General features: G+C 35.2%; 1 protein-coding gene and 1 pseudogene across 5 annotated transcripts; both read left to right on the top strand.

The window, feature by feature from the left end:
- Positions 1 to 3331: 3331 nt before the first annotated feature.
- On the top strand, positions 3332 to 9644 carry LOC121782872 (homeobox protein 2-like). Of its 5 annotated transcripts, none has more exons than XR_006046470.1 (9): positions 3332 to 3616; positions 3700 to 3939; positions 4029 to 4109; positions 4829 to 5185; positions 6248 to 6632; positions 7549 to 7626; positions 7749 to 7830; positions 8611 to 8676; positions 8764 to 9644. XR_006046470.1 is itself a non-coding variant. In XM_042180855.1 (8 exons), the coding sequence occupies exons 4-7, from the start codon at positions 4848 to 4850 to the stop codon at positions 7797 to 7799; spliced, it is 852 nt and encodes a 283-aa protein (XP_042036789.1). In that variant the 5' UTR covers positions 3332 to 3616; positions 3700 to 3939; positions 4029 to 4109; positions 4829 to 4847; the 3' UTR covers positions 7800 to 7830; positions 8764 to 9644. The 5 variants fall into 5 exon arrangements, 3 of the variants coding, with proteins under 3 accessions (XP_042036789.1, XP_042036788.1, XP_042036786.1); XR_006046469.1 differs by having other exon boundaries at positions 8760 to 9644; XM_042180855.1 differs by lacking the exon at positions 8611 to 8676.
- Positions 9645 to 13970: 4326 nt separating this feature from the next.
- LOC121781637 lies at positions 13971 to 17856 on the top strand (annotated as a pseudogene).
- Positions 17857 to 18562: the final 706 nt, after the last annotated feature.

The raw sequence follows: 18562 nt of genomic DNA, 5'->3' as shown, positions 1-18562 counted from the left end.
TGAACTACAAAAAATAGTCCTTAGACTATAGGTTTATCTCGCTCATAGTCCCTGGATTTTAAAAATATCGTCAAACATTCATGGACCAAGGGTTTATCTCAAAATTAGTCTTTTTGCCATTTTTTATACGAAAATACCCTTTTGATGGTTTGGGCAATTTGGTCTTTTTATACTTCTAACATTTTAAATCTGATATTATTTCAGTGATATACTAAATATGATACTATTTCAAAATTATCATTCTTCTTCCATTTTGTCATCCTTCACTTTGTTTCTTTATTTCAATATTAGATTTAATTTTATAAAATTAAAATTAAAATTTAGATTTTTAAATATCAATAAATTTTTATTAATTATTAAAATTATTAAATAACAAAAATTAATAGTTTTAATCAATATTTGATAGTGTCTAATATTTAATCAATAAGGTATGCCGATGCCAACTTAGTTTTAATCAATATTTAATAGTTTTAATCATAAATAGATCATATAACACGATTATTCTGAAATAAATATGCATCTAATGTAAGACTTATATAATTTTCGTTTATTTATTTGAAAACAATCATAATCAATTAGAAAATTTAAACAAAATACTCCTATATAAAATTTTTAGTCAACTTTATAATATATAATCACAAACAATTATATCAACCGAACGAAGGCTAAGTAGAATAGCTCTTATTTTTCCATCATGATTAATATTATTTTTGTACTTCTTCGATTCAACTGAATATTATATTAAATGAAAATAATTAATTGTTTTAATCAATATTTATAGTGTCCATAAATAATAATTTTATTAACAAAATATATTGATATTTAAAAATCTAAATTTAAAATTTAATTTTATAAAATTAAATCTAATATTAAAATAAACAAACAAAGTGAATGATGACAAAAGGGAAGAAGAATGATAATTTTGAAATAATATCAGAGTTAATACATCATTAAAATAATATCAGACTTAAAATGTTAAAAGCGTATAAAGACCAAATTGCCCAAACCCTAAAAATGGTATTTTCGTATAAAAAAGGGCATAATGACCAATTTCGAGATAAATCCTTAGTCCATGGATGTCTGACAATATTTTTAATGTTCAGAGACTATGAGCGAGATAAACACATAGTCCAACGATAATTTTTGTAGTTCACTCTTTTTTTAATGGATGGCTCTTTATTTTTCTTTATTGATGTTTGGTGAAATTATGATTTTTGTCATTATGAGTACGTGGAATTTTGATGACATGATAATATAAATTCGCCCTATTCATATATTGATACCAAAACTTTGATGGCATGATAATATAAAGATTGATATGACTTGACTACTTGATTGAGTTCAAACACAAATTACCAAGTCCGGTAAGTCTAATGCTTATCAGTTAGTTGAATATATTCCGCGATTGACAGTCTACATGTCTAATAAATTTGATATTTTTATTCAAATTCTAAAATAAGCTTTAGTCTTTTAATTGCAAACTATTAGTTTTAAATGCGCAAATTTAGAAATCACGTCTTATATATAAAACGTGCTCCCGACTTATTATAGTGACGACGATGTTCAAATTATGCACTAGTTTGTTGTGACGAACCCTTGGCTAGGGGTGTTAGTGTAGCCCGTAATCCGTGAGCGGATCCGAATAGCTCGCCAGATTTATAGGGTTAGGACTAGATTCCTAGTCTGATCAAATTAAAATCCGATTAGCCCGCACTTGATTAACCCGCAAACCGTTAGGGCTAGACCCGAAAACCTGATAAAATTTCTATTATTCTAGTTTTTTACTCCTAATTAGACACATCATTGATTAATTTTATAATAGAGATAACTAAAAAAAACTTTCAATTTTATAGTATTAAATACACAAATTATATATTGAATTTTTACTAATATAATAATTGATAGATAAATTAAAAACTTCAATTTCAGTTAAAAAATATTTAAATTTCTAAAATATGCATTAAAATTTCACGAAATATCTCAAATGTTAGTATTTGATCATGTTTATGATTGAGTTTAAGCATATATCCCAAATTAGCATAACTAAATATTTTACATTTTATGAATATAACTAATTTTTGTCATTATTTATTGGATTGATCGCTTGTTAATCTTATCGGTCGCAACTCAATGGGCTAGCTCGAAACCCGAGCTTTTAGGGTTATGGTTGAACTTTTATAACCCGAAAGATCACAACCCGATTAGCCAGCACCTGATTGACCGGCAACCCGAATAGGTTCTGCCCGATTGACATCCGTACTACCCTTGGGTATCATTGGCTTCTCAAAACCTTCAAATTTGATGTTGGTTAAAAATTCAAAGCAAGATTAGATACATGCAGAAGCTAACCTTAATACATTTAATTAACCATGGTTAACTTAATCGCATGCCAGAGCACCGGTTAGCGAGAAAGCTCCACCATTATTTTATTGCAAATAAAAATTCATTACATAAAATGCCTGCAAACAGCGTAAGGTATTCCGTTAACGTTCGCCGTCGCGAGTCTTCACATTCCAACTAGCGATGGGACAGAGTAACGCCGTCATCTAACAGGCGAAACGATGAGTGATCAACACCGTTTATGATAATTTAACGGTCCAGATTGAAGATGGAGAACTGGACTGTATAAAACTGGAGGCTCCAAAGAGAAAGAAGAGTGATGGATCCGCGAATTTCTGATGTTAGTAAATGCTGGTAGAGAATAAAGACTACGACACAATGAATTTACGTGGTTCGATTTACTGAAGTAAATCTACGTGGTTCGGCATTACCAAAGAGTTCGGCCTCAGCCTACAGCTCGGTAAAAGCCAACCAATCAAGCTCTGCTCTCAGGTCGGCATCAAGCTCTACTCTCAGATCGGCAACCAAAGCAGTTCGGTCTCAGCATTCGACCGAACAAGGAGTTAGTGGACCCATACAGGATTTCCACAACTTCCAACACACCCACTACCACGTGGTGTCAACTCAGGCCACGATCGTAGGCCATGACCTACGCTACATCCACGATCTTAGGCCATGACCTCCACGACATCCACAACCATCATTAGTGGTGATGCAAGCCACGATCTCAGTTCAATGTATAAATAGAACTTAGATCAGATAGAACAGGGTTAAGCTCTCTAGAGATAAAAGATCATATAGCAAGTCTGTGTTGTAAGCTGTAATCCCAGATCAAGCAATACAATCTTGCCCTCCCTTCTTCCCGTGGACGTAGATTTACTTCAGTAAATCGAACCACGTAAATTCATTGTGTCGTAGTCTTTATTCTCTACCAGCATTTACTAACATCAGAAATTCGCGGATCCATCAAAGAGTATTTCGTATTTTTGTGTTCTTTCTTCACATTTAAGTAGAAAACCTCTCTCCATCTCTAGTTTCTCTCACAAATTTGGAGGGCTGTGTTATCTTCTGAGTGGTAATGCAGTGATTTTGTAATGATCAAACGATTTAATAGTGAGAAATTCTCAATTTCTGCTAGTTTAACTGAAGAAAGTTTCGCATACAATTAAATTCTGGAGTTTCAATGACTGTATATGTGTTTTAGAACATATTCAAGTTCGATTGTGCTGATTTGATGCCTTTCGATTGATATTTGGAAGACGATTTGTGTCGCAAGGTTTGTAATTATCATTATTTTGTAATTCTACTTTGATTCCTTCGGTTGTTTTGTAATAATACTGTTTGAATTTTTCTCAACAGGTGAATTTTTGAGAGATTTGAGATCGGTTTCGGGGATGAGAGGATCGCAATCGATCGAAGAAACCTCAGAATCCTTCCTGTTTCTCTGTTGAAAGCGCTATTCTCAGCGCTGTTTGGGAGCAAATCAGCTTAAATTGCTGTGGATTCTGCTTGTTTTTTGAGGCGTATGCGACGTCAATTCGTTTCTGCTGAATTTTTTTGAGAGGTTCAACTCTGTTAACATCCAAGTTGGAGACCAAGGTAATTTGTTTGGGATAATATTAGAAAATTGGTGTATGATTTACATTTTGTGTGCGTGACGACATTTTTTTGGTTGCCTGTTGTTGCAGATTTGGAGGACTCCGGCTTTACTGATATTTATTTATCAGATTTAATCGGCAGAGGTTGTAGGTTTCAGTGGTGGAGAACAGGTAATGGTGATTTTTCTTTCCTTCGTCTCCCTCCGTCTCTCCCTCTCTCTCTCTCTCTCTCTGGAACGTGATATTCAAATCGTTTCAGCTTCATCCATCGCCAGTTTCTTCATGTTTAATTCAAGTGCTCTGTCTCAAAGTTTGCCCAAATCTCTTCGTCTTCACAATTCGAATTTTGTGAATCTCCAACAATGTTTTTTTTTCCGAAAAAATTTCCTCTATCTGAAAATTTTGACCTAAAAAACCAAGAGCTAATTTGTAGAAAAATTGCCGTTTCTTCCTGTGTCATACATCAACAATTTTCCTCGCCACATGAGCAAATCAACCCAAAAATGTCAAAAACCACAACGGAGTGCTCTGCTCCTGACATTATCTTTTTCCAGAAAAAAAATCAAATCTATTCATTCAGTCAATTGAACCACGCATTCAATTCTTCTCCACTTGTATATCTGAATTTTGGTGCAGAATTCCAGTATACAACTATTTTCCCCAAATTCTTCACCCCTCACGATGATTGCGCAGTATTCTATTTTATCTCTTTACCTGCATTTGGCCGAAAAGTCTGCCCATTTGAAACTCGGTGATCTTCTTTTTATTTTAAATCTTATCTTCCTTTTTGGTTACACCATTATTGGCCCAAAAATTCCACAGTAATTTACTTAACAGAGCCTTTAACTTCCGTTAATAACGAGAAGCAAATGTTACTTGACGGCGTACAGGCGTACAAAAGGGGGGGCGATGGATAGGAACATTCCTCACTCCACCAATAAAGACGGCTTATTGGTGAGATCTGAATCCAAGTCAGCCGCTACGACGTCGTCCGACTTCGTCTTGCAGTGGGGCAACAGGAAAAGGCTACGCTGCATGAAGTTCCAGGCCAAGGACCACACCAATAACAACTCGATTCCGGTTCAGCGGGCCACCACCCGGATCGATCGCCGGGTTGTCAGGTCGGATCTCATCAAGAGAGAAGATCCCAACTCGAATCAGCTCAATACTAATAAGAGTAACGGTGGTGGTAACGGCTATTTGAACCTCCGTCAGCGGCCGGCCTCTCCGTCTCATCGAATTTTGAGGTAATTTTCCCCAAAAATAATGCTCTATTTTACTTTTGTCTATTTATCTTTTTTCTTTATATGTTGACTTATTTGCCCTAGATTTGAATTTTGATACTGTTTTTAATCAAAGTTGTTTTATTTGGATCTATAAAAAGGTAAAGTAATCCTTATTCTTCACCGAATTTATTTCCTTTTTTCATGCAATAATTCGTGTGGATAAATGGTTTTTTAATGTGCGTTGATAATTGTATTTTTGGTTTCGGCAAAAAAGCAAAAATGAAAACAAATTTCGTCTATAGCAATTAAAGATTGAATAATGTGGAGTGATGCCATTTTCCCTTCATTTCTTGGAAACTGCTAATTGGTTGGCTTCGGGAAGTGGGCCACTATTTATCTCTCATTTCCACTCCTTTGGCAATGAATTGTTATCTTCCTGATCCACGCCACATTTTGTAATTCAAGATTAGTATGCATAAATTATTAAACAGTGGGTAACGAATTCAATCCAACGGCTCAGATTCTTCCAAAAACCAACTCACGCTTTGGTATGGTATCTCTCTCTCTCTGTATTTGCACACACTGCCCTCAAATACCACGTCTCTTGTAGTATATATATAACTATTAAATAAAAGGCGCTGACCCATATCAGAAAACCATATACTCTCTTTAAAACAACTCACCCAAATCTCTGATCCAGAAGTCTCCTAGAAGGCTATTTCTGTAATTTCTCCTCCGCCCCCTTTTAAAAATCTTTAATTTTTATTGTTTTTATATGTATATTCAGTATTATTTTTCACTGGTATAACAATTTTTGATATATGATGTGAAATCATCGTAGTCGAAATCTCTGTTCCAGAACTCCCCACAAGGCTATTTCTGTAATTTCCCCTCATACCCTTTCTAAAAATCTTTAATCGTCTATTGTTTTTATATTATACTGTAGTCAGTATTAATTCTCACTAGTATACCAATTTTTTATGTATGTTGTGAAATTCATCTTGGAAGTTGTTGAATTTTGTATTTTATTACATATGTTATGAATAGTGATGTGATTTGCTATTTGCTGTATTCAATCTTTAGGAATTCAGAGAGTTCTCTTGGTATGAGAGGACACAGCAACGGAGTAAGGGGTTTGACATCCCCTGAAAGAGGAGAGAAGAGGGGTGGTACCACCGGAAACAGTAATAGTACCAAGAACAACAACAATAATTCTAGTCACCGCAACGACAACCACTATCAACACGGCAGTGGAGGTGTTGGCTCCGGGTCATCCGGGACAGGCCACGATGAGAAAAAGGGCGGCTCGTCTTCTGGCGGCGACACCACCATCTTGGCGATGTGGCCGCCGAAATTTGTGATCGCCCTGACAAACAAAGAGAAGGAAGAAGATTTCATGGCAATCAAAGGGTCCAAGCTCCCGCAAAGACCAAAGAAGCGAGCCAAGTTTATCCAACGCACACTCAACGTAAGGCTTACCATTCCTCCATTTATCAAATCCCTTCTTGTTGTATACTTGAATCTTTGGTTTGAGAAGTTATCAAAAACATGAAAATTTTGTATTTTTAGTGCGATTCATCTCGTGTTAGGTAAGGAAATATTTCATTCCTTTAGTGTAATTATATAGCAATAAAGTTAATATGGGTATTGGAGTGTGTAAAGAAAGATTGATCTAGATTTCGTATCACGAAAAACCAAGCATAAGAAAACACGGAACTTTATTTTAGCTATCCTTTTTGTCTGTGTTAGGTAATACTTGCACAAATTAAATGAAGTGCGTAAAATATGTAGCTCGAGTGAATACATAGCTTGAGAAAAAAAAGAACCTCTCATTCAGACATGGCAGCAGCATAGGTAGGTGCAATCTATGTGCAATATTCACGTTTTGCTCATCCATTTTGGTCGTATATGAACAGCGACTTTGTGTTCCATCATTTACTACAAATTCACACCAAAAGTATATGTGACTGTTCAACAAATTCAACTTGGATTATCTGTTGTTCAATTACTTGGAAATGGAAGTAGTTGTATGCAACTTGCATTTATTCTTTTCTAATGTAAGAGAAATTCTACATGGAAATGATTATATAGTCCTTAGTTTTTTGGTTTTAAGTTGCTCATAATAGTAGCCTCGCACCACCACCACAATTTGAGTATTTTACTGCAAGTTTTTAATTAATTGTTATGGAACTACTGATGCAATAATTGGTTTTGGTGGGGGCTCTGTTTTCTTGTTCATTCTTTTATGTGATGACAGCGCCTTTTTTTGGGTTGTTTGTGTTGAAGTTCAGCTATATAAAGTAGTACTATAAAGTAGTAGAGCGAATTATCAAGAAAGTCACTTATCTTAGGAATCTGAGTTCTATAATGTTGTGCATTTGCAGTTGGTTAGTCCAGGCGCATGGTTATGCGATCTGACCTTGGAAAGGTACGAGGTCAGAGAGAAGAAGGTTTCTAAGAAGGTACCGCTTCGTCCTCCCTTTCACTCTCTTTCTAGGCCAAGGGTGTTGGTCTGAGGTTTGAATCCCGGACGTGGCCTTTAAAAATCTCTCTGGTTCATTAAATTGTTGTTTGATTTATTTAGAGACCAAGAGGGTTGAAGGCGATGGGAAGCGTGGAGTCGGATTCAGAGTAGAGGGGAAGATTTGGACTTGGTAAAAGTGGAGGTATGATATGAGAGAGTTGAGATTTGTGAAAATGTTTACAAAAAGTGTGTGGGCTTCGATTCGAGATGGAATTCCTGTGGTTCAGTAATTCTTTCTTCTCCTTTTGTCATCTAATACAATTGGTCTTGAAAGTATTATGTGAACAACGTCATATTTTAAATGATATTGCACCAAGTTAATGCCCTATGATAAATGTTAAACCCCAATTCGCTTACTTTAAATATCAACTTGGGTTTAAAAGGTAGGAGTACAAATATTGTTCCATTCTGGCTGTCCCTTAAAGAAATATCTTCATAATCCATAAATCCAATTAAACAAATATTTCAATTTTAAAATGATAGTAGTACCTTTTAGTGAAAAACATCAATTAAAAAAAAAAATTCAACAAGGAAACGCTAATATATTTGTCAGACAATCGTTATTTGCTTTCCAGAATTTAGTCGTGGGTTAATTAATTAGCCCCATCTGCCACCCCACCATATATAGGAATTAATTATCACAGCCATATAAAATCAGATTAAACCAACAAACGAAATATCTCTGGAATTCGAAAATCTCTAAAACAAGAAAAAAGAGAGAGACACTAAAAATCTTGATTCAAAACGTGATAAGAAAACTCTATAACTAAGATTGCATAAACGGGGTTCTGTTTACAATATCAAAACATAGAAAATAAGCCAAAAAATATAGTAAGATTGGAAATCATATCTTTTCATTCCCTCGTTGAGTGAAAATTCTTGAAATTTCAGCCTGAGAGATTTTATCTTTTCACTCATATAGGGAAGATCGAGATATTTATAACAGGGAATACAGCTATTTCTTGTGGAAAGCATATTTTTTTTAATGGTAATTTATAGAAGTGTTTTCCTTTTCTTTTTTCTTTTAATTATTTGATTAGTGAGGATTTTGTGTGTGTGTGATTGATGAAGCAAGACGAAGGATTTGCGAAGATATGGGAGGTTCGGAGCAGCAACGCCGTCGTAGACTCCTCAAGCGATGATGAAGAAGGGTCGTCAAACAAGCAAGTCTTGTTTGCGAAGGATGAAGGCGATGAGGATGATGACTATCCACGAAGCCATGGCACCGTGAGAGTTGAAGAAAAGAAGCTAAAACAAATCAAGCGGAAGAAGAAAGTGACAACGATGAAGAAGAATAAGAAGAAGAAACAAAGCTTGAAAGATGAGGGAATGCTGAAAGATCTAAAGGTGTTCGCGGATTCTCTAGTTCGCGAGCTTGCATCTGCCAAGGAGACCATGTTTGCGCGTATGCGCGATGAGATGAGAGTCATGGTTGCTTCTGAATCCGCTAAGAAGACGAAGAGGGAGAAGAAGACGAAGGAGGTTTGTGCAAATGAAAAGATTGGATCATCAAAGCTTGAGATGAATAATAGTTTGAATTTGATGAATAATCACATTCCCTATATGGATAACCACTCATCAACCTCATCTAGGGTTGAATTTTGCAAGTTGATGGCTGCATCTCAAAAATTGGCTGAATTGAAGCAACAACTACTTTTTGGGGGCTTTTCTTCGGACTATAAAAAATCATGGGGTTTTAATGGTGAAAGACGTTCCTTCGTTGCCGGAGCCGGGCTCCCGGCCCCAGTAAGTCGAGAGATGGTCAATGGTTATTCTAGTAGGTCGAGTCTATCGTTCATGACTGAGAAGGGTGCGACGATTCGGGTACCGTAGCACCCGATGGTAGCCAATAGTGTTACTGGTAGCACGTGGCTCGCTTCAGTGAGGCAGAATTCCAACTAGGCAACAAAGTGAATCTTTTACTGTTATTCACTATAACATTTCTTTTTCAATCAATAGATCGAAAGTTCAAGTCTCCAATTAATGGTTTTATTTGAGATAACTTAGAATTTATTGCCTTTTCCAATTAGAGTAAAGACAAATTGACAAAAATTATACTCCCTCCGTCTCCCAACATGTGTCTCACTTTGATTCGATAAGAATTTTAAGAAATAGTATAATAGAAAGTGAGTTGAAAGTTAATGAAATAAAAACACAAAGAAATTAATTACTAAATACATATGCGTTTTTATAACTTGAATTGTAAAGATGACTTAATAATGAAATAACTGAATGCGAATGACTATTACTCCCTCCGTCCCTGAAAAGTATGCACTATTTCCTTTTTCATCCGTCCCCAAAGAGTATGAATATTCTAATTTTGGAAACTTTCTTCTCTCAAATGAGTTGAGACTCATTCTCCACTAACAATACATAAAAAAAACTTTCTCTATCTCTCTCTCTTACTTTACCAATAATGCATTAAAACTCGTGCCGGAACCCAAAGTTCATACTCTTTGGGGACAGATGGAGTATTATTTTGTAATTCATTGGATGAAAACACTAAAAAATTAATTATATTAAGTATGTTATATGTAGTCATTTTTATAACTTAGAGTTGTAAAGATGATTTAATAATAAAATAATTGTATGCGAATAACTATTATTATTCAGTGGATGATAATATTAAAAAATTAATTATATGCACATGTAGTTGTTTTTATGATTTAGATTTTTAAAGATTATTTAATAATAAAACAATTGGATGCGAATGACTATGATTATTTCGTTGGATGATAACATTAAGAAATTAAGTATATACATATGTAGTCGTTTTTATAATTTATAATTTTAAAGATTATTCCCCCCCCATCCCGGATAATTCGTCTCATTTTGACCGGACACGAGTTTTAAGAAATGTAATGTAAAGTGAGTTGAAAAATTAGTGGAATGTGAGTCCTACTTTTATATATTAGTTTTATTTTAAAATGTGAGTAGGAATGAGTTAGTGGAATATGAGGTCCACTACCAAAAATGGTAAAAAAATGAAATGAGACAAATTATGTGGGACGAACCGAAATGGAAAAATGGGACAAATTATCCGGGACAGAGGGAATATTTATTAATAAAATAATTGGATGCGAGTGACTACGATTATTTTGTTGGATGAAAACAGTAAGAAATTAATTATATACGTATGTAGTCGTTTTTATAACTTAAAATTTTAAAGAAGATTTAATAATAAAATAACTATATGCGAGTGACTATTACTATTATTTCAGTGGATGATAACATTAAGAAATTATTATATACAGATGTAGTTGTTTTTACAATTCAGAATTTTAAAGATGATTTAATAATGAAATAAATTGATGTGAACGACTATAATTAAATTGTTGGATGATAACACCAAGAAATTAATTATATATGCATATATTCATTTTTTACTTAGAATTGTAAAAATTATTTAATAATATTAAAATAATTGGTTACGAATGACAATAATTAAATTGTTGGATGATAGTACTAAGAAATTATGTATATATGCATATGGTCGTTTTTTAACTTATAAATTTAAGAATTATTTCATAGTAAAAAACTGGATCAAATGACTATGATTATTTGTTGGATGATAACACTAAGAAATTAAATACATGCAAATAATTATTTTTAAAACTTAAAATCTTAAGAATTACTTATTTGATAACAAATTAATTGCTCATGATTATTAGATGAATAAATTTAAAAGTTAGTAAGTTAACAATCTCTAAGCAGATTCAAACGGTAACAAACTTTAATACTAGTGTTTGAATATGAAATAAAATCCTCCATTTTAAGGTAAGTCAATTCAAATCCTTATATACAATGCAAATTTGTAGAGAGTTATTGAAATGACTTAATTACAATCCCCGAAAATCAATTCAAATTTGTAGAAAGTCAATTCAAATCCTTTTAAATTATGGAAATTTGTAATTTTATCATACAATTCGTTTCAATTACTATCCGAAAACAATTGAAATTACTTAATTACAATCCCCGAAAATAAGAACATTGACAAGTATAATTCGTTTACCTTATTTTTAAACTTTTAACAACTTATATAAGTGAAACTTTTATGGAGCATTTTCATTATCACACAAGCAAATTCATATATATCTCCTACATCTCCTATGTCGTCTAACACGACCGCTCAATTACAGCTCGAAGGCTATCATCTGGTTGGTTGTCGTCTTCAAAGGATAATCTAGAGACAATTTATGCGAGTGAGAGAGATGATAGTAATAATTTGAGAAAGGAAGTTTGCAACTTATTCGAAAGAATGGTTGTTGTATTGAAGTGTCTGTGAAATAAAACTCATGTTGCTTGATATCCGATCATTAAAAACACTTTATGCAATGTTTTGTGATATGAAGAAAAATGAAGAACTGGTACACGAGGGGAGAGCCTAGCCAAGTTCCAAACGTCGAAATAATAAACATCGACGGAATTATTATTTCAACATTTGGAACTTGGTTAGGCTCTCCTCCTCGTGTGGCAGTTCTTCATCTTTCTCCATATCGCAAAACATTGCGTAAAGTTTTTTTAGCGGTTGGTTATCAAGCAACATGGGTTTTATTTCACGGGGCTTCAATACAACAACCATTCTTTCGAGCAAGTTACGAACTCCATTTCTCAAATTATTACTCTCTTCTCTCTCGCTAGCATAAACTTTCACCAGGTTATTCTTTGAAGGCGACAAACAACCAGATGAGAGCCTTCGAGCTCTTATCGAGGTTTTGTTAGATCACGGGTAGTTGTTAACTTGTGCTAACTAGATGACATAGCTGATTTTGGAGACATGAATTGCTTGTGTGAAAATGAAATACTCCATAAAAGTTTCATTTATATTAGTTAAGGTTTTAAATAAGGGAAATGAATTTTACTTTTCAATGTTCTCATTTTCGGGGATTGTAATCAAGTCATTTCAATAATTTTCGGATAGTAATTAAAACGAATTGTATGATAAAATTACAAAGTTGCATAAGTTCAAAGGATTTGAATTGACTGTCTACATATTTGCATAATATAAAATGATTTAAATTGATTTTCGAGGATTCTAATTAAGTCATTTCAATAACTCTCTGCAAATTAGAATAATATAAAAGGATTACAAAGCCCGCAAGTGCATGATGCATCATCGCCTTATCTTTGCAAGATTTTTCCCACTTTATTAGATTTACGTACATCACTCACCACCAATCAAAACCCTGATGTTTATCACAGTTCCACCTCACGCATACTTTCTTTATTGCCACATACATTTTCCACATAATCACGTCATTATCATAATTGGTGACTCTTAATAATTAATCCATAGCAACACTCTAATCGATTCAATTTAAAACAAAAATACTCGATCGCCGTCATATTTTTGGCCACAAAATTTTGTTTTGTAAATCAAGTAAAGACAATGATGTTTATATTTTGCAAAAAATGTAGTAGTAGTAGTAGTAATTTTAAGTGCGAAAAAACGGGTCATCAAAATTAGGGTTAATTTCTACGTAAGTAGAAGGGGTAATTACATGATACATATAAAATATTTTACCAATATTTTAATTTAGTACAAAAATTAAGTTTTAAGTTTATATATTTCATATAAAAAGTTTACTTAGTGTTTCAAGTTAATACATTTCGCCAATCTCGTCTAGCACCGTTACTTCTCTTCTTTTATTCATCTTATTCACTCCCAAATTATATCCTAAAATGTTAGCCTCAAATGAGGAATAAATATACTGAAGTAGTATCTAACTAAATGTAACCATGCTGAGCAATAAAATCACCGTGTACTATACTTTTATTGAACATGATTGTAAAAAACAAGTAAGAAAATAAAAAACAGAAGAGAAATAGGAAGCAAATAGAAAAGTACACCCCCTTGAAAGTTTATAATATTTTTCTATTTCCGTCCGTCTATAAAATTTGTCTCATTTCACTTTTTACCATTTTAGTAGTTGACCTCATATTCTATCAATTCATTTCTACTCACATTTTATTATAAAACTAATATATAAAAGCAGGACCTACATTTCACTAACTTTTTCAACTCATTTTTCATTACATTTCTTAAAATCTGTGCCGGATCAAAGTGAGATAATATTTGAGGGACGGAGGGAGTAATTGTTTTAGATGGGATTTAAAGGAATGTATTTAAGTAAACTTTTTATACGTACAAAATATATACACTTAAAATTATTTATACTAAATTAAAATATTACTCCATGTATGATGTATCTACCATATCTACCAAGAGTCTTCCCACTTTGGGCAGTAATCTGGCAATGCCTAATAATTAGGGATTTTATTAAGCATACCATGATTGGATGGATTGAGGTGTGATTTTCTGGTCTATCCAACTTTTGGTCCACAAAAACTGCACTTTTGCACTTTCTCTCTCTTCACACTTTCTTCTCCTTTTAGATTACGCTATCTTTTTCCTTGTTTTTAGTTAAGTACTACATCTTTTTTGTTTTCACCGTGTTGTAGTGCATTGAGTTCAGCTGCAGAAGGGGTAAACTTCTTTCTCCAGTTTAGTTTTATGAACTTTGGATTGACTTTGCCGTGTGCTCTTCTGCTTAATTATTGTTTTGTAATATGGATAATTTGGTTCATTATTAATTTTGGGGGTGTTAATCATATCTGCATAGTGTTACCTTGTTTTCTGTCAAATATTTTTGAGAAAATTTTGATTTGGTGCATAGAGATTGATCTTTGCTGGCTGGGAATTGTGGATTTCAGGTGATTCATGTGGAACTGTTTATATTTGAGAAGTTGGACAATTGTGTGTATATGCTGTTTCAGAAATAGAAAGAGAAGAGGCTAAATATATGTATCTATATATTGAGAGAGAGAGATGATGAAGAGAGGGAATGATGGGGAGAAAATTATGGGGCCTATGTTTCCTAGGCTTCATGTAAATGATACTGAGAAGGGAGGGCCAAAAGCACCACCGAGGAATAAGATGGCCTTGTATGAGCAGCTTAGCATCCCTTCACAGAGGTTCAGCCATTCCATGCTGTCGCATAATCCGAGTAATAACGCTGCCGGTTTGGTATCTCCATCGAGACAGGTAATCTTGAGAACCTTATGTTTTTGGTAACAAGCTACATTTTTTGAATTCGTTTCACCTGATAAGATCTATTATCAAGAGATGTTGTACTTCAGTAACAAGTCCTTCAAGTTCAGGTTATGGTTAAAAGTTTGTGAATGTTGATGTTGGTTGATCCATCTTAGATCTATATATTGTTAACCACTGTGGTTTAAATATGTGCTAGTTCATTAGCGTAATCTATTCTGCTTAAAACGGGTAGGGGCGAGGGTAAGCTGTATGAAGCACACACCCGTGTGTTGGTAACTTTGGAAAAGGTATATGTAGCTATTGAAGGGTTTTCAGATGTAATCGGACCAACTATTGATGTTTGGCTCCTTGGAGGGTGTCTATGATTTGCTAGTTTCGTTGTTGATAGTTTTTACTCTGATTGCTTCGATCACTTTTACAAGCAGGGTGATGGGAACGACAGGGGTATGTTTTTTGCTCGTCAACTACATCCTATGCATCCATCTGACATGCAATACAGCCAGTATTCCGAATTAAGCACTCCACTGGCACAAGTTGAGCAACGAAAGAAAGTGGATGAAGATGACTATATGGTTCCTGTTTTCATCCAGCCTGTACCTGCAAAAATCGATAGATATAGCAACCGAATACGCCAGCAGAAGTTTTCACCCTCCGATCCTCCTCATCCTTCGTCGAAGTTCCAAAATGCCAAAGGAACAGGCATGTTTGAGCACAGTGGAAGCAAGAAGGGAGAAAATTCAAATGAGCCTATGGCTTGCCAGAAGCAAACCGTTTTGTCTGTTAGTCATGATCCAGAAACTAGATTAAGGACTGATGATAGTGGACAGCAAGAGCTCTTTGCTGATTCACGACTTTACAGTGATGGTCAGAATAGTGCTGCTATGGGGGATAACATGGCAGCTGCAGCGAAAATAAATTCATCTGATTCAGAGGAAGCTTCACTATTGGGAGAGGAGAATATCATCCATGATCTTAGTGATGACATGGGATTTCATGGAGATGAGTCTAGTAGGCCTCCGCAAAAAGGGGGCTTGGAGAGGGGCGACAGTGTTTCTGAATCATCCATTTTGAATACTGAATCTGCGCTGGATATAACACCAGACGATATTGTAGGTATATTAGGCCAGAAACATTTCTGGAAAGCAAGAAGAGCTATCATGAAGTAAGTTACCGTGCTCTATGCTGTATATGCAATGTTTAAGAGATATTCCATAATTTTGTCATGATGATATGTTGGTGTCCAGTGCATGCTAGATATTTGGAGCACTGTCTAGTTATGAAGTTCTGGTATATCTGGTCATTTTATTTCATTTCTGCTTCAACTAATGGCTTCAGAGAAGAATGGTAAGTACTAAAATGTTGGATATTTTAAGAGCATTCTTTTAGATTTGCTGCATCAATATACAAATTCTGAAAGGTTACTTAACGTCAATGGAGAATTTTACAACGTGGGACCCCCTCTTGGTCAAAAGTTTCCTGATTTTATTAATGTTGCTTTACGTTTTATTAATAGTTAGAGTCATGTGTAGCATCGAGGATTTTTTTCCTTCAATTTTAGTAGTTTCGCATGGTTAAACGGTGGGTGGCTTTGGTGCAGAATATTAATACCTCATAATGAGGAAAGTTAATTCTTCAGCCACCTTTGATGTATTCAGAGAGCGCATGACATTTTTTATAGCATGGTGAGTTCATATGAGATTATATCATTTGGTTTGAGTGAGTCCATCAGCCATGGTCCATTCCTTCTTGTCGGTTCTGGTTCGCTTTTTTGTCTTTTGGGATATTTTTGTCATTATAATATTGCTGGAGGAGCTTAGATGACTAACTGCAGATGCATTGCTGGTTTTGACATCAAGACGGAAACACGCTGTATTAATCTTGGCCTATCATCAGAAGAACAAGTGTTCGAAATTTTTTCTATTAAACGAGTAACTTGAAAAATTGATAGTCTTCTTCTCTCAGTTCCTTCGAGAAATTCTGGGCCATGGCTTTATGACATTCACTTACTGAATATTAGAGTATCTCATGCATATGATAGTAGCTATACACATAAGGTATGATCATGTCATTATCACCATGTATAGTTTTCGCATCTCAATTGGCTCTATATTTATTTTCATTGGAAATCATCACCCTCCCAAATCATCCTGGTGCTACTTTGTTGTTTTTTGTCGTGCCTGTTCGATTTTCACAATTTTAAGAGGTGAGCCATGCTGGGACTTGAATGATCTTAGAGTTAAGCAATGTGATAATGACTGCTACTTTCGCTAAGGCTGCGTTACTTCATTATCTTTTCGCTGCATTTTTCTGACTAATCTCTATCCTGTTTTCAGTCAGCAAAGAGTTTTTGCAGTTCAATTATTTGAGTTGCATAGATTGATAAAGGTAAAGACCATCTCTTTGTTTGGTCAAGTGGTTTGTGATGAATGTTAATCTCATTCTACGAATGCTTGTTTGTTTAAAAATGTCTAAATCAGGTTCAGAAAATGATTGCTTCATGGCCAAATCTTTTGGTCGAGGACTCGGGGTTTGTCGACAAGCCTACAAAACCAATACTCGGGAAGAAACAGCCTCTGGATTGGAATGAAAAAGGCAACTCAGATAATCCACGTCACAAGAAAGAACGCTCTGCTGAAAACAGTCTTGAGAAAGTGCCCTTTTCTGCAGCTCAAAACGAGGTTACACCTTCAAGCTTCAGGCCGTCTGCAGACAGTGCTCGATCACCGCCTGCCATCACAAGGAACGACCCTAACAATGCCCGAACCACTCTTGTCAATCATGCAGAAGGGCCACCAGTGGTTGATTCCTGTGATGTCTCCTTCAGAAGCACTGGTGTACAAGCCGTATCCAGCACCCGGATTTCCTGGCCAAGGTTGTGCCTCGGGGCCAAATCCAGTGCCAGGTGGCTTCCTGCCTCCGGCATTTGGACTCCCTACTGCAATGCCCCAATATCCTTTTCCTTCGTTGCATCCGTACTTCCCTTATGGCAAGCCGATGATGAGTCCCCACTCCGTCGCTGCCATGCCTACTGAGAATAACGGGAATGGGCTGGACCGGCATCCATCTGAGGAGATCGAAGAAGTGCAATGGAGCAGTTCTAAGCAGCCCAAGTGAGAGACAGCCTAGTAGCAGTGTGGAGGGAGCAAACATTCTCCCAGTCCCCCCTACGCAGTCTTGTCCTTGGGTTCGCACCCCTCGGGTGATCAAGGTTGTGCCGCGCAATGGTGTATCGGCGTCTGAATCTGCTGCAAGAATTTTCCGGTCCATTCAAGAAGAAAGAATGCAGCATGATTCAGCGCAACTCTTTTTTCCTTTAATAAGATCAAACTTATTCTTTACTAATAATATTTTTATTACTTTTTCTTTTTTATCTTTTTTGTAATTATTAAAATTTATATCCACCTAAGACCGTATACTCTTAATGGGGACAGAGGGATTACTTTACAAATTTGCAGCACTAAAACTTTATCGTCGACAAAATTAGTTTTGTAAAAGCATGTACTAGTAAATATAGTACTCGCTCCGTCTCTAAAAAAAATAGAAAAAATAGTAGCATAGTGGAAGTAGTTGAGCGCCCTTCATTTTGGATAAGATTTGAATACGTGGAATAAAATTAGACGTTAAGCATAATTCGAACCCAAAATAGGGTGGGGGAGAGAGAGAGGATAGTCAAATTCACGAGCAAAGACAAACTCAATCCATATCCCAAAACAAACTCCACGTATTCACTCTTTGCTTTCAACGGCCAACCCACCAACCGACACGTGCTCCTCACGCAGTGGCGGTGTGATACGCCTCACGTGACTCGCATGTGCCCTTT

The sequence above is a fragment of the Salvia splendens genome, chromosome 20 (genome assembly GCF_004379255.2).
Source record: "Salvia splendens isolate huo1 chromosome 20, SspV2, whole genome shotgun sequence".
Lineage (NCBI taxonomy): Eukaryota > Viridiplantae > Streptophyta > Magnoliopsida > Lamiales > Lamiaceae > Salvia > Salvia splendens.
This window is presented reverse-complemented; position numbering and strand designations above follow the sequence as displayed.